Source organism: Perissodus microlepis, chromosome 10, assembly GCF_051167445.1.
Source record: "Perissodus microlepis isolate ML-2025 ecotype Zambia chromosome 10, ASM5116744v1, whole genome shotgun sequence".
Lineage (NCBI taxonomy): Eukaryota > Metazoa > Chordata > Actinopteri > Cichliformes > Cichlidae > Perissodus > Perissodus microlepis.
The window spans coordinates 32633604-32650385 of record NC_140470.1 but is presented as its reverse complement, the minus strand read 5'-3'; the positions used below and the strand labels follow the sequence as shown (position 1 = coordinate 32650385).

The 16782-nt window shown below is 45.0% G+C and overlaps 3 protein-coding genes across 3 annotated transcripts; 1 reads left to right on the top strand and 2 right to left on the bottom strand.

Moving 5' to 3' along the window:
- Positions 1-149: 149 nt before the first annotated feature.
- Positions 150-2187, bottom strand: rnasekb (ribonuclease, RNase K b). Its single transcript, XM_084941250.1, has 3 exons — positions 1986-2187; positions 935-1017; positions 150-778 (listed from the first exon to the last, which is right to left on the bottom strand). The coding sequence occupies exons 1-3, from the start codon at positions 2061-2063 to the stop codon at positions 634-636; spliced, it is 306 nt and encodes a 101-aa protein (XP_084797376.1). The 5' UTR covers positions 2064-2187; the 3' UTR covers positions 150-633.
- A 98-nt stretch (positions 2188-2285) lies between these two features.
- bacc1 (BPTF associated chromatin complex component 1) lies at positions 2286-5676 on the top strand. The gene is made up of 6 exons (XM_084941234.1): positions 2286-2583; positions 3237-3331; positions 3566-3667; positions 4086-4315; positions 4568-4672; positions 4754-5676. Exons 1-6 carry the CDS (start codon positions 2563-2565, stop codon positions 4816-4818), a joined length of 618 nt encoding a protein of 205 aa, XP_084797360.1. The 5' UTR covers positions 2286-2562; the 3' UTR covers positions 4819-5676.
- Positions 5677-6005: 329 nt separating this feature from the next.
- LOC146379733 (P2R1A-PPP2R2A-interacting phosphatase regulator 1) lies at positions 6006-13787 on the bottom strand. The gene is made up of 9 exons (XM_084941231.1): positions 13049-13787; positions 12244-12328; positions 11067-11123; positions 10882-10928; positions 10753-10810; positions 10442-10506; positions 10308-10363; positions 10140-10224; positions 6006-10065 (listed from the first exon to the last, which is right to left on the bottom strand). Exons 1-9 carry the CDS (start codon positions 13135-13137, stop codon positions 9942-9944), a joined length of 666 nt encoding a protein of 221 aa, XP_084797357.1. The 5' UTR covers positions 13138-13787; the 3' UTR covers positions 6006-9941.
- Between the last annotated feature and the right edge of the window lie 2995 nt (positions 13788-16782).

Genomic DNA, 16782 nt, shown 5'->3' with positions numbered 1-16782 from the left:
AAAATATATAATTTAAACTAAAGATCAACACAGAAGAGGTTTCTTAAAAATTTTACTGTCATAATTAAAACCAAACCAAACAAAACGAACCCCATTTAAATCCATGAGGAACATTTTTCCATAGTAACTGAAATGAAGACGACTCCCTGTAGTTTTCCACTCACACACTTTATTGCAAACGATGTTCCAGCAAACACAGACCCACATCAGAGACACAGCACCGCCTCATGTCCTCCGATCTGTTCGAGCAGAGGACGCCGAGCGACGCCTTCATCTTTGTTCTTGTGACACAATAAAACCGCCTCAGCTGATGGTGAAGGCGTCCTCGGGGCTCCGCCCCCCCAGTTTCCTTGTTAATGTGATTAATGTGGCGAGCAGACGTGAGTGTTTCACACTTTTGGTCACTTTCATGTCCAACAGAAAGGAATGAAACAACAATTCACCCAACAACAGAACAACAACAACAACAACAACAACAAACACGTAAATACAAAATAAATAATCCAGGTGATACCTGACCCCGCCCCCTTTTTAATCTTAGCCAATCAGATTTTCCAAAGTTGAAACATAAATAAACTTTATGGACAGGAACCAGGTGCTCGAGGTCAAAGGTCAGGCCATCGCCGCAGGTCTTTATGTCACCATGTACTCCTGCCGCTTGTTGAGTCGGACCTGGCAGAGCGAGATGGCGCCCACCAGCACGTAGACGGCAGCGGCGATGAAGCAGTTGATGCCAACCTGGTTGTAGAGACTGTAGATGTTCTGAGGGGGACTTTTACTGCGGGGAAAAAAAGGAGGAGAAGAAGAGTTTATCTGCTGTTTGTCATCGGTCAGACTGACCCTGCTTCCTCTGATTTGCCGTCGCATCTATGACGCGTCGCAGCGTCTCAAGCTCGGGTCGAACCGACCGAGCAGCTTTTAACCCCCAACTCACTCGTTATGGATGTCATCCTCGGTGAACGGGACGTCTTCGATCAGCACGGCTGACTTGGCGCTGAAGAAGATTCCCAACATCGCCTGCAAGAGAGCAAGACACGGGGTCAACATGAGGCTCGGGGACCCGTCAGGGCCACAGCTACAAATCGAACCTCGTCACTGAGTTTAAATGTTTTCTGTTCACTGCTTCAACCGAGGATTTATTCTGATAAGAAAAGCAGGAAGTGATCTGCTAAATATTTTAACTGACAGACCTGAGACCTCAGAACCTTTAAACAGGGTTTGTACAGGTGCTTGAAATCCTTGTAAATGCTTGAATTTTAATATTGTCTTTTCAAGGTTTGAAAGGTGCTTGAATTTCAGATGTGGTGCTTAAAAATGCTTGAAAGTGTAACTGTAGTTATTTGTGGTGAATGAAATATCTGATCGAATAGTTTTCTTATCAGACAGAGAAATAAAATGAGTCGCAAAATGTGTTGATGCATTCTCAATCATCCAGGAAAGTTATAAACATTACTCTTATAAACAGTACATTTGCATGATGACTGAAACCAGCCCACTGAAGGAACAATGGGCTGGGAGGATATCCACTTACGAGGACATTATACTGCTACTGTTTTATCAAAATTTAAAACGAATATCCTCATATGTGGCTCTCATTTTTCTTAGAAACAAAATTCAGGTAAAAAAAATAAACAAATCTCGTGATTCTTTGTTTTTACATTCATCAGGTCCCAATCAGCCCAAATTTCAAAGAGAAATTAAAAAGCCATGCCATGGAAGAGTTCGGGTCTTAGGAGGTCAAGGAGGGTGAAACCAGCAGAACTACATTCAGATCGGCCTACGTGGGCTCCGTCTATGTACCCGAGAAGTACTGGAATTCAGTGATTAGCCAGTCAGCGTTGAAATGCGTTGAGTTTTACCAACTTCGAATAAAATTAGCAGCAAGAAATTGCTCATAATAACATTATATTTAATCCAAATACAGAGTCCCGACACTGGTAGTTCCTTAGCCTTCCAGGAAATAGTCGGTCCCTTCGTGATCTTACCAGCATGATGACGCCCCAGATGCTGATCACGATCCCGCACGCGGCCATCTTCGGCCCGCAGAACAGCAGCGACGGCATGTCCGCGTCCCTTTGATCGATCAAAAGATTATTATTATTACTATTATTATACTCTAAACTGAAAGAGGACCCATCGAAGAACGAAGCCTCTTGGTCAGCTGATCCTCACCGCTCGGCTTTATTCGGCGAATGTCGGTACTGTTCGTAAGCCGCAGGCCAGCGACCAATGAAATATCCTGTGCCCATACACTCCGCCTTTTCCTGTCAAATTGGCCAATGGCGTTTAAGTTGCAAAGTCGCGCATCATTCTCTGTTTCCCGTTTGTCTTTGTTGTGATATTTATAATTTTTCTTTCTGAATATGTAATTCATAAATGACCAAATTAAACCGCAACTTCTCATTGGACGCGAGTCCCGCACAGCATCGCGAGTTTAGGATCTTAAATCTTGGGAATTCCGCTAACGGAAGTCAGCTAGCTAAGCTCATAGGAGCTAATTGTAGCTAACAGCTAGCTACCGTTTGTTTCAAAATAATATTTTTTTTCACCTGAGGCTCAGAAATGACGTCAGCCTCTGCTAAGGTAAGCTTTCACCTGCTTATGTTTTTTTTTTCTTTTACGTAAGTGCAAAAATTGAGCTTAAAAGCCAACTTGTAGAGAACCGGTCATGTAGCTGCACACATAACTCAATTTAATTCAATTGCTGCATCATGAAGAAGAGCGTCATGAAATATACTTTAAAATCTTTTCTCCCCTAAATTTATAAAAAGTAGAGGCAAATTCAGCACATACTGAACACCCAGAGCTTTTTTTATTTTTGCGCAGAAATCCAGTGCGGTACTATCTCCTCACCATGACAGCAAGATGTGTTAAAAGTGACGCTGTGTTGTTCTTATCAGAGACAAATGATGAACCAGAAACAGCATTCAGATGCAGCAACACATCGCACTGACTGTACTGCAGAGAAAGTCCTGATAAATCAGCTCACTGTTTCAGCTCAGAGTAAATCTGCTTTGTGCTTCACTTTTTCCTCAGATTCTTTAGAAATGCAGTGAATGAGTGTATATGCATGTGGTGCACACCTGATCCAGGTTGTGATAGGTCTCCATGTTTACAGTGAGGGAAACACAGCTGGTGGTGTAGCACCTGAGTGTGCAGTTAAAGGTGGTGTGCAGCGTAGATCATGTCTACGGTCACTGTTTAAATCGGAGCATTGATGGCTGTGTTTCCTGCAGGTGGGCGAGATCTTCTCAGCAGCTGGCGCTGCTTTCACCAAGCTGGGAGAGCTGACCATGCAGCTCCACCCAGTGTCCGACTCCAGCCCTGCAGGGTGAGACAGACACACACACACAGAGGAAGTGGCTGCATTACTGACACAGTGTCAGTTGGTTGTGACCAAACACTATAGCTAACTTTAAACTATAAACTGAATGTGAGCCTCACACACATGCAGGGGGGATAAAACAGCTGGAAACGAGCAGCGTGGTTTCACGTGTTTGGACGTGAGCGGTTTGTCGACATGTTTGAGTTTTTCTGTGAACTGATGCCGTGTTTGTGTCCTCAGGGCCAAGTGGACGGAGACAGAGATCGAGATGCTGCGATTGGCTGTGCGTCGGTTTGGAGACGACCTCAACAACATCAGCACGGTGATCAAAGAGCGCACAGTGTGAGTGTTAAAGGAGCAGTTTGCCTTTTATTAATGAAGACGTTTAGTTTTAGAATCGTTCAACAAAAACAGGAAACGAGAATCAGACGAGGTCGCCGGAGGAAACGTGACAACACGAAGGGAATCAAAAGTAAAGGAGGGCTCCGCTAACGCATGGAGGTCACCTCATGTTTGCTGTTTGTGTTAAATGGACGGAGGACATGAATGTAGGAAACACGAGTGAGACTCTTTGGTGTCGGGTTGTTGTTGTAGGACTGCAGACACAAAACTCATAGACATGCCAATAAATGCTCACGTGACACATTTAAAGGCTTCACTGTTGAATATTTTATGTTAAAAAATTTCAAGCATTTCCTTTAAGGATGTAAAAAGCAGAATGAACTTTGATTGGCTGACGGCCGCTCCTCTTCCTCTGCAGAGCTCAGATAAAGAGCACGGTGAAGAGGAAGCTGTATGAGGACAGCCGGGTGCCCATTTCCTCAGAGTCTCCCAAGAAGAGCGTCAAGAAAACTCCAGTCGCCATGACACCCACCCCGGCGCCCGCCGCGTCCGCCATCATCTCCGTGCCGACCTCGCAAGTCGTGGCTTCCACTGGAATGCAGAGCAGCCCCTCCCTGGCCCCGCCCATCAAGAAGCAAAAGACAGCAGGTGAGATCTGCTGCGTTTTTCTTTGATCTGTGTGATGTCACAGAGAGGGGACGATGATGGTTAGAAAGAGGGGGAGGAGCTAAAGCAGCTGGTTTTAGACAGGTTGAGCTGAGGTCCAGGAGGAGATAAAGAACTGTGCACCTCTGGACTTCCTGCCACTGTGTGCTGACCTTTAACCCCCCGAGGCCTCAGACGCGTCCTCATTAGCTCCGAGGTTCTCTCTGTTAATCCGAGCTGTCCTTCTGCCTGCAGACGTGACGCTCAGCGCTCTGAACGACTCGGACGTCAACAGTGACCTGGTGGACATCGAAGGCCTCGGAGACGGCTCGTCCAATAAGAAGCTGAACTTTGATCAAGGTCAGTGTGGCGCGGGTGTGAAGGCGTGGAGCTCCTGCAGACTCACTTCAGTTTGTCCATAAACTCCTCTTCTCTCCTCAGAGAGCCTCAACCTGGACTCCAGCCTCATCATGAACTCCAGTGACCTCCCCCTCCTGTCCCGCTGACCTCTGACCTCTCCAGAGCCGCCTCACTTTCTCACTTTGTTTTATTTTATTTTATTTTTTTTCCCGATGAAGCTCGAGTCAGACTTTTCTTCTGTTGTAGTGACGCAGATATTTTTTTTATTTTCAGTCAGTTTTAGTTTCAGGTCAGTTTGTGAGCGTCGTTATCGTGAAGACAACGTTTGCCTGCAGATACTCATGTGCAGATTCACCTCTGACCTCTGAGCCTCCAAATTTGACCCCACCCCTGACTTTGACCTGCACCGCCCACCTGAATCTGCAGGACGTGGTGCCAGCGGCCAACCTCCACCTTCAGAGTAAACATGATTTGATGGTAGGAGGTTCAGCGCTCTCCTGGATGTGTGAACGCCACTACACAGTGCGTGGCCCCTCCCACACCAGCATTATGAGCGCTTGCCAGCATCATCACTACGATAACAAGCCGACCAAAAAGGCGGTCGTGATTTTTCATGATTGGCTCATTTCAGTGTGAAGCACTGGGAGGGTCGACTCTGACCCCCCCACAAAGGCGACCACCGCTCTGAAGCTTCGGTTTGAGCTGGCGTCCTGCTGAGCTCTGCTCATCGTGCTGACATCATCGCTCGTTTACAACTTCCTGTTCAGAGGAGAGCGGCTGTCAGCTGGCTTTTTGATGAGGTGGTGTGGGTGGAAATTGAAGGCTCAGAGGGGCTTGAAATGACTCGGCACATGGGGTCAGGTGACAGGAAGTCTCCTTCAGTCGCCTTAGGGTAGTGGATGGCAACCACGACGGTATCCGCAGCGAGCTTTGTGACCTCATCGCTGAGGGTCTGATGTAAAAGCAGTTTGAATTATGTTGAATAAACTTGACTCACAACTGTTTGACGTGTTTTTCTTACTTTGCTTTGGGGCAAACTTTGGAAAACAGACACAAATCTGAGGATACGAGTTTGTTTCTTAACCTGATGAGGACGGTTTGGGACAGGCTGAAGTTTAAACGTTTATAACTTGATTTTCAGACGCCTGATATTTACTAAAGTGTGTCTAAACTGGAAGAAATCAAAGCTGATAAAATTAGTAAATCTGTTTTTAAAGCTTTATTTTGTGCGCCGCTCGAGCAGAGCAGAGGTTCTCTGAGCGATCGTCCCTCTGTGACGCTGCCACGTTGACACCAGAGTCTCGTAACAATGACGAGAACAAACTCGCCGATGTGAAGGTACAGACGTTCTTTTATTGGTATTTTTCATATACAATATAATATTTATATATATTTATAGTGTGTACATGAACAGTTTCCACTAAAAAGTCGTTCTTTTTCTCGTACAGCCGTGAGAACGTCTCGAGGGAATGAACACTTGAATATAGACTTTAATGTTTCAGTTGCATAAAAATACATCGTCTCATCCACGTAGACAAGTCCAAGTATTTACACGTGAACGTGTGACTGATGTGCTTTTAGTTCCCTTTGTCCTCAACAATAAAACTCTTAGCAGCCCTTTTGTTAAAGTCGTATCTCACTCTGGTCCTTCGCCGACTTTCATAATTTCAGAAAAATAAAAACAGGCTTTTATCTTCATTAAAAAGTTAAATATTTAATGTTGCTGATGAGCGTGTGAGTAAAAACAATGAAACCAGCTGAAGGTCGCTCTCGGCTCATGATGTTCATGGAGGCGGAGCCTGTTTACTGAAACACAGGTATCAGCCAGCTGTTACCATGTGACTGACAGGGAAGTCTTGGTCACATGATCACAGGCGACGCCTCTGCAGTCTGAAAACCCAGTAGGTAAGGCGTAGTTTGTTTGGGCCCTGAAGGTGGCGCTGTGGTGTCAGGCTGAGCCAAAACATTATTTCCCACACAGGATGTTGTTTGTTGGAACTCAGAGGACTCCATCCACTGATGGAGACTCGGACTCAGGTCCAGTCCTGAGCGAACTGGACCTGAGCTGCTGTCAAACTGAAACTCTACAGTGTGATGGAGGCGGGGGAACTACGGGGCCCCCCCAGGGTCATTTCTGACGTTTGACTCTCGGCGCTCTGCCAGAGTGAAATACTCCTTTAATACTGAAAAACTTTCAGCAAATACCTCTCTGAGAACAGCGCTCACATCCTCGCCTCTGCATCAAAATGTGTCTGTGTCGGGATGTAACGGATAACAGCTTCATGTCCAACGCGAAAACCTCCAATCACACTGGACACGTGCATCACATATAAAAATAAAAACATGATATTGGACTTCAGACACCTGCAGGACGAGAGTCTCGACAATGAAACACCAAAGACGTTTAAACCCGAGTCCGTCACATTTCTGTCCCGCTACATAACACCTCCTCTCTCCAGAGCTACCGACAGCATGGGATGGCGCTTGTGCAAAGTTTATCTCACACACACACACACACACACACACACACACACACACACACACACACACAGGAAGTTGTCTTAAAGCTACGGTCTGTCTGTACAGCGACTAGAATTTGGCAGCGTGTCGTGACCTCCGAGGAAAGTCTGTCCTGCTTCAGACGCTTCAAACTGGAAACGAGTCCTGATTCAGACAAACTGCATGAAAAACGCAGCAGAAGAATCATTAAATGTCTGATTTACATCTTTTTTGACACGTTTTGCTTTTTTAAAAATTTAAATAATAGTTGATTTTTTCCTTTTAGACCAGGGGTGGGCAATTCCAGGCCCCGAGGGCCGGTGTCCTGCAGGTTTTAGATCTCACCTCGGGTCAACACACCTGAATCACATGATTAGTTCGTTACCAGGCCTCTGGAGAACTGCAGGAGCTAATTTAGCCATTTAAATCAGCTGTGCTGCTTCAAGGACACATCTAAAACCTGCAGGGACAGGGGCCCTCGAGGCCTGGAGTTGCCCACCCCTGTTTTAGACATTTTAGCAGGTGAAGACTTTGGTGTGGGCCTGCTCACGAACCCCGAGCCGCCATGTGAGAGCGCGTTCGTCTGGAACAGGACAGACTCAGAGTCGTGACAATAAAGCAAGAACAGAAAAAGCAGCAGAACTGGACAGCATCCTTCCACGAGGTTATGTCATCAGTCTCTGAATGAAAGGACGATAAAATGGTCAAACTGTGCAAAGTGGTGACGGCAAAATATAATCTGCCTCTAAAAAAAACTACAAAGCTTTTGTGTCTGCGTCGCCGATGGCGACCAATGCTCAGCGGGTCTTTCTCTTTAACTGGGAATAAAGACACTTCATCAAAGAGCTTATAGAGACTATTTACAAACATGTCTCACTGAAGCCTCAGGCCTGACCTTTGACCCGACCGCCGCTCCTCCCAAATGAAGACATGTTCAGGCACGATGAGTGATCGTAGGAAACTGTACAACACTGTGCAAACGCTGGAAGCAGAACTGCAGCTCGTCCACATAAAGCACCGCCTCCGACCTCTGACCCCTGACCTCAGATTTGTGCTCACATCATCACAGGATCATTATATCCAGACCGGTGAACTGGTGCTTCCAGCAGGAATATTCTTACAGCACAAACCTGCTCACTGACATGCGGCGTGAACTTTGAACCTTATGGAGCCTCGACAGGTCCTTCAGCACGGCGAGCCTTCAGCAGCAAATACAACTGTTTACACTGCAGGCCGGCGTTACGACTGCTGCACCACGAGGATAATACTTCATGGTAACACCACACGGCACATACATCCAAAACCACATCAAGTGAACTGATGTTTGAACTGTTTGCTTTGGTGTCAGTGAGCTTTCTCCATAAAATAATCCTTTCATGTAACTAAATGCTGCTAACACTGAAGAACTGACCGGCCCCTCTCTTTATGGGGGCCTGTACCTGCACAGTCTAGCTTCCCCCGTCAAACGGCCTCAGGAAGCACTCGACACTCTAAACTCTCTGTAGGTCAGGTGTGGCTGATAAATCAGAGCAGACTCAAGCAAAATAACTTTAGTGGGTTGAACGAGTTCAATCATAAATGTAACTCAGAGGAGGAAGAGCACGGCTTCTTTCTGCAGGTTCAATATGTACAATCGAACCCTGCAGGCCGAAGGAAGGTCAGCGCACACCAGCTGCTCAAAGTATTCACATATAGATACACTATTAACAACAAACCACCTCTTTACTCTTACTGGAGACCGGCTTAAAAAACGGCCTCGTGTCCGGTGACGAAACCTCCAACTGAGATCTGACAAAACCAGAAGGATCCAGTCTCATCCGTAACTGGAAGTTTTCATTAAAACACAAAAAGTCTTCGAAGGCTGAAGTTTTGTTCAGAGGCAGAGCTTCAGCCCACCTTCATGTGGTGTTGGATTGGGAATGATCCGTGATTCGATGAAGGGCTGTGAGTCCAGATGATCATGAACACTCATGAATTCCTCTTGTCTAAATAAACCTCATCATTTCTATGTCTTCCTTACAGAAAGATTTCTGAGATTTTACAAAAGCAACTTCAGGAAACAAAAGTTCTGCTGAAGTTTCCAAGTTTGATTCCGATCGATTGAAGAGGAATTCAAATGTTCCTGAAGTGCCTCCGAAGACCGTCCGGACAGCGGTCTGCGTTTAAGTCCTGAATACAACTCAGGACCTCACTTGATCTCAATAATAAACTACAGAGAAACAGGAACTTGAACATGAACAGCATCAGCTGATTGGTCCGTTTGGACAGGAGCCTCCAGGTTTCACCCTTCCACGAGCCGAGATCCGTCTTCAACGCGTCTGTAAAGAAAGGAAGCCAAAGAATGGGACATCCTCTGGCTTTTCCTCTTTCTTCTTCAGTCCTAATTTCTGCTCCATGTTCACGTGAGGATTACCCACAAACCCCTTCACTCCAAGCTGCGCTTGTTCAGCCCGATTACACAACCAGCGTGTCTTCAGTCCTACAAAGTTTCCCGAGTTTACTTCATGATGTCACGATGACACTGATGTCGAGTCCTGATGGCAGTGGTTGTGGCCTGGATATGGGGTGGAGCCACAAAGTGACATGATTGTGGAGATGAATCTTCAATCAGCCAATGGGGACAGCTGGAAATCTACAGAGGCGGGGCTTACAGGGACACTGGTGGATGACTGGAACAGATCTACGATGTGATGAAGGTTGAAGTTCCTCCAGCTGCTGACGGGCGGTCTGTGCCCAGTGTGACGGGTCCGGACTGGAGGTGAGCTGGTCTTTAGTGTCCAGGGTGCTGGTGGGAGGTGAAGGGAGTGAAGGAGGGTGGGGGCGAGAGAGACAGGGGGTGGGACTGAGGAATGGACCCTCCCACAGGAGGAGAGTCTGCCGCTGACTGTGAGACGCTGAGAAGAGAGGAGGAAGATCAGTTTTCACGTTTTAGGTTTTGAACACAATGCATCTCTCAGGTGATCCTCACCTAACTGTGTAGCTGCTGTGGTGGGTGGGGTCTGTCACCCCAGCAACAAAGAGCTTCTTTGGGGGTCCATCTGACTCCACCCCCCCTGAGGGATGAGTTTTCACAGATTTACACACTTTTGTTTCAAGACTGCAGAATAAGAATGATCAACAGTAAAATGTTGGTTACCTTTCCTCTTCAGCGGAGTCAACGCCGGCCACCTCACCGTGGTGCTGACCGCAGGTCTGCGGGGCAATCGACACATTCGTCAGCACAGTGGCGCAATGAATACACAATAAATCAGGCTTAGGCGTTAGACAAACCTGAACCTCCTGGTAGGACTCGGGGACGAGTTGGGCGTGACGCCGCTGTCGTGTGACGGAAACCACTGAAGAAGAAAAAGCTCCAGTTTAAATGAACTTCGTTCACTGTTTGATCTGGTTTAGTTTCAGGGCTCCAAGTCAGGAGATTCAAACTAAATTCAAAACTAAAGCTCTTTCTTATTGGTCTAAAAACTACAATACCCATGAGGCTCAGCAGGTTAGAAAAGAATAAAGCATCCTGACAGGAAGTGCGGCTGTAAACCATCAAAATAAGAGTGAGGCAGCATGAAAGCTGATGTGGCGAAGCTCACCACTGATGTGTGGTTGTGCCACTGGCTGACTGGAGGAACTGGGACCAGACTGGAAGGACTGGAAGAGAGACAGAGGGTTACCGACTGCTTGTTTAAACCTCAAAGATAGAAGGAGAGTTTCTGGATTACCCGAGTCTCTGCAGAGTCCCTCTGAGCGTCATCTCCGTGTTCTCCTCCTGAGGTGAAGCAAACACAGACACTGAAGCACTGCTCTTTGATTTAAAAATAGCTTAAACACGTTGTAGACGATGCTGAGCAAAAAGAGAAAGAAAGTGGCGTGCTGGCGGGAAGCAGAGCAGGAAGTCTGTCCTCACCTGCCTCTTGTGGTCGAGTCTGTATCCGGTCAGAGAGAAAGGAGACAGAGGGACGAGCTGAAAGAGGAAAAATGTGTAAAACAGGAGCTCAAAGAGGCTAAAACGGATAAAAAGTGGACTGAAAGATTTACGTGAAGCTGAAATGAAGAGAGCATCATTTAAAGGACAAGCTTCAGACTGTGCAGGTCAGAGGTCACGAGCTGTGAGTTTGTAAGCTGTGCTGCCATCTTTGTTTGAAGGCTGGAACTGTGCTTTTCCGTCAGGCTTTGAGTCGAGAGAGAAGGCTCAGAAACTGTCATTTGATTTGATTCTATCTATTTGTAATCGATTGTCTAACCCTTTTTATTCTATGTTACATCCTGGTGTATTTCTGGCCCTGCTGTCTGAACTTAAGTTAAAAAGGTGCGACATGAATAAACGTTTTATTATTAGATCTGAAAACTGTCTCTAGATTTTTTCCAACTCTGAGTGATCTCCACAGTTTATCCTTTAACTTCAGAACAGATGCAGTTAAAGTGCTCATCACAGTTTAGTCTGACTTTTATCACTGTTTGTAGTCCTGCTGAGTCCTTCAAGGATCCAAGCAGGAAGTCCTGACTGGATATTTGCTGCTGATCTTTATGGTGAAGACAAAAGTACGAAAACAAAGTTACAGAGAAGCCGGAGGACAACGTGGTGTTTGGCCCAGCGTCTATGATGATCATCAGATTAGAGACTAGCATGTGCCTCTGCTCTGTGTTTCAACGGCAGATTAAAAGGTCAAATGTGGTGCTTAACTTACAATTTCTCCTCAGTACTTGAACATTTTGAGTTAAAAGTATGTTGAACAGTAAAACACGAGTGCAGTTGGCTCCTTGTTTCCTTCTGCAAGCGTACGAGCAGTCATAAACATCGGCATGAGGTGCAGGTAGGGGAGCTGTGATTGGTTAATGAGACCTTCCAGTTTCAGCCCTCGATAAAAACTTTAATATCCAGATCAGAGGGTTTTTCTCAAAGCTGGTGCAGCTGTCACATCTGGTTCCTGTGCAGCTCTCTGTCTCTTCTGGTTTCAGTTTCGGTCGACCTCTACAGCTCAAAGGAAACACCTGACGCTTCAGATCAGGTGTGTTTAAACACTGTGTTATCTCACTGCTTATGAACATTTTCCGGTAAATAAAGTTTTTGCAGCACTACTGACCTGCGAGGGACAGCTGGGGTTGATGGAGATGCTGCTGCGTCTGTACCGAGCCGAGGACACGGGACTGAAGACCGTCATCCCGTCACTGAGAGAGACCAATAACGTGATAAATAAGATAATCAATAACCTCTCGTGTAATTTTCACAGAGCCGAGGTTTGGATATTTAAATATATAAATAACTCTATTTATTGGCATCAGTATCTTAAACAATTATGAACAATTATGTTAAAATTTTATTCTCATATGTTCAGGGTTCAAACTGATTCTTGCTGCCCTCATGGTACATGTTATTTTTAAAATCTGTTTAATGATTTTCAAAGTACAAAAATCAAAAAGGATGCCAGGAGTGTTTTTTATTTTTATCCAAGTAGCCACAGAATTTTTTAATTTCTCATATTTACATTTTTTAGATTTGCAAATTATTTCATGTGTAAATAAACTGTAGTTTAAACTAATTATTATATAGACTATAGTGGCTGCTACTTTCAAGCTAAGACATTAGTAATCACAGCAGAAGATTACCAAACATAAAAACAGTAATAAGTTGGCCATGTTTACAATTTTTCTGTATATTTCTATTATTATCACGTAGAACTCTAAGTGAAAACAAGATAAGCACAAGTAAAATAAACATTTAATTTTATTACATCACACCTGGCATTAAGCCGAATAAAAGACCAGAACTGTTGTATTAAGATGACTTACTTTATCTATTAAAATGATACCTGCGAGCTTTCTGTGATCAATACATTAAAATTTAAGTTCTTTTGGACGGAGTTCAACGTGTGGTGTAGAACCACTAACCTGACACTCGTGATCATGGGGGCGCTGTTCGACCTGCGAAGTGCCCCGCCTCCTGCGCCTGCGCACTGGTCCACTTCCATCCGTTCCATACTTTGGTCCACAGGCCCGACTGCGCCGTCTGCCGGCCTTCAACCGCTTGACGGCGGCTACGGGCTCTACTCGAGCCCGGTGGAAGCCCGACCCGCAGGCCTCGCTAGCAGCAAGCCCAGAGCCGCCGAGTCAGCGGGCTGAACAGCGAAGCTCGCCTCTCTTTACCGCATCTCCTCACGAAAACCTTATTATCCGCGTGTGACTGCGGGCCACGGCGACATTTATGACCAACAGCTGGCTTCACTTGCTGCGCCGCTAACGTTATTTTTTTACGACTGCGTAAAACCGCGAAAAATACGCAGAAACAGCCGCGATGAAGTTCCCTAAATGTGCCCAGCAGAGCCTCCTCCTGGGCCCGGCTTTGTGGGGAAACTTTTAATCCGCACAGCTGATGCGACTTTTAGGATTAGCTGCGGAGCTAACAGCAAAAACCTCCAGAGATCAGAAAACCGCTAAGCACCCGCGCCACACTGTCCGAGGCGGGAAGGTCCGCCTGTCCCCGGGAAGAGGCGGTCACGCCGGCCCCGAACCCACCGAGCACTCCTGCGGAGGAGTCGCGAAAACTCCGAAAATTAACAGTTTGAAAGATTTTTACAACATAGTCCTTCAACCAAATACAGGCAGTTCGCCAACTGTGGAAACAGCGCCGCCGGCCGGCCACAGGGGGAACTGCAGCCCGCCATGCAAACACATAAAGAGTTCTGTCCCGTTTCTTCCTCCAAAACTCAAAGATTATCATGCATGACAAGCATTTCCACACTTTAACATAAGATCCACCGATATTTAATACACTAAAAAAATCTAAATGCCTTTAATTTAGTGAAGAATTTGTCATTTTCTTATTGTCCAATGGTTAATCCAGCTCACACCGATTTATCATTATTATCATTTTTAATTATTCTAATCTACAGAACAACGCGTGATATCATAGCATGTAGCTGTAGTTTATATCAGTGTTTGTCACACTGGGTGTTGAAATTGAAGTTGAGTTCTGTGTGAAATTATCTCTTAAAAGATTTATGACTGTAATGTTAACAGTGATGACTTTAAATCTTATAGTGGTAAAATGAAGCATTGGTATTGGTTTTGATCAGTGATTTAGTTTTTCTTTACTGTCTGGTTCTGATTTTAAAATAAAACAATTTTAAGATAACTCTTTATTGTCGTTTCAGTCATATTTAGTACAATAGTACAATGACATTGGAAAATTGTCCCACGCCAGAAATAAACACAACACAGTAAACTTTAAAGTGGATAAAAGTGCAAAAAAGTATGACATAATAAATTCTAGAATGGATGTTTGTTGCACATTATTGCCCCCCAAAAGTCCAGGGAGGCAGTCATGCCAGCTGTTAGCACTGATTAGGGCTATTGCTAGGGCTGGGTATCGATTTCTATAACTGATTCAATTCAGATTCAGTGAGAAATATTATAATTCTGGTCATTTATCAGTACAGTCTATATTTTTATATCCATGTATAAACACAAAGCTGGCACTTGTGAGACTTCGGAGGTGTGAGCATCACAGCAGATGTCTTTGTGTCAAAGTAACTGAGGATAAAACACAGAAAGATGAAAAACAGAAGAAAACCATGAATCAACATCTGAACATTACCTGATGCTGCTGAAGATGAAGCAGAGCAAAGTTACAGAGGTTTGATTAGAGACACAGCTAAGCAATCATTTGTAAAAGTTTATATTTCTTTGTTATTGAACAGCAGAAATGAGGCTTTTTTGTCAGTGGTCATTGAAAAAAACCCACATCTGAGAGCGCTGAACATAATGGTAGACTGGTGTGTAACAATCAAGCGAATACTGCAGAAAATAGAGGTTTTTGATGGTAACCTGGTCTCTGAGTACACTGAGACAGCTGCACAGGTCCTTCAGGATGTCCAATGATTGAGCCATGTTAATGACCCTCTGAAGTGCCTTTTTGTCTGCCGTGGTGCAGCCAGAGAACCACACTTTGAATGTGAAGCTAAAGTAAGCTAAGTTTATTTGCTTAATAAATTTAAAATTTTGTTTCTTAAAAAAAGTTAAAAATGAATTTAAAAAATGGTGTAACTGTTTAAACAAAGCACGTTTGTCTTTTTATTAATTATCATTAGTTCTGTTTTTCCTGAGTTTACTTTAACAGATGGATGGAAAAGAAATGAGGGACATTCATTTTATACCATTATCAGAATCAGAATCAGAATCAGAATCGTGTTTATTGGCCAAGTATATGTGCAGACACATACAAGGAATTTGGTTCCGGTAGATGGAGGCTCTCAAGCACAGCAATGTAAATCACACACAGACACACGTGTCTATATATACACATTACACATACATACACAACGCTGTGTAAACCAACTATAAATAACTAATCTAAACTTATATACATAAAATACAGAAATGAAATGAGGTGGAATGAATACTACAGAATGTACATAAGGTGCAGCTGCAGTCTGGCAGTGGGAGCAGTGTGACAGGTCAGCTGTTTAGAAGGGAGCTGGCGAGGGGAAAGAAACTGTTCCTGTGTCGGGTGGTCCTATATCTGTAATCTGGTCTTTAAACTTTCAGGAAACAGTCATACATCCAAGGTGGCGTCTTCAAACAGTTAAACTCAGTTTAAGTCATAAAAACTGAGTGTTTTGTATTTTATGTTTAAATGCTCATCAGCTCAGACAGGAAGTTCTCATGACTGAGCTCAGTAACACGGAGCGTCAGGACGGAGGTTCGATGGCAGGAATGTTGTGGTGTTTCCTCTGTTGTTGTGAATTCTTCATCTGCGCTGAGTCGTCATCTCCAAAATATGGTGAAACTGGACACCGGCAACCGTAACCCCTTCACTGCCGCTGTGCAGATGTTTCCCACGAGGAGAGAATCAGCTGGACCTGAACCTGGACCAGAGTCGAACCTGGACCAGAGTCCCACCTGGACCGAGTCCAACACAGACATGAAGTTATTAAAAGATTCCAATATTTTACTGAAAAAGCACCCAGAGTGCGTTTCAGCGAATCTCCGTTCAACTCTGATCCACATCCAGCAACAAAGATCATTTCAACATCCCAAACCTTCAGGTTCACATCGAGGCAACCACTGACACTATGGCAACATCCTCAGTTGGCCAACCTCTGCATGTAGCAACTTCTGCCCCAAAACCAAATATCTAAGCACAACATACACGACTACAGCAACACCTGTAACCAGCCTCAGCAACTACAGTGAGAATGCCTGCATATGCAACTAGACCAAATCACAGCAACCCCACCAACTAGTAAAATTTGCAACTAAGATGGCAAATATTCCAAAACTAAAAGCAACTAAAGCAAAACAAGCTTATGTAATTGGTGCAACTAAGTAGCCATAGTAACAGTAGCTGCAACCTTAACCACACAAGGCAACCACTGACACAACACTGTACATCCGCAATTAAACACAGCAACTTCTGCAGCCAAGCTAACCGCAGCAGCAACAAGATGGGGCAACTCCTGCAACTAAAGCAACCACCCCGCGCTCCTGACTGCACCTAACAGTCCACACTCGGGGCTCACGCACCCGCACACCGGAGTACTCCAAGTACCGTCCCGTTACCGTTAGCGCTCGTGCCGTCGGTCACTTTAACGATCAGACGAGAGGTTAAATCTGGGAGAGCGGAA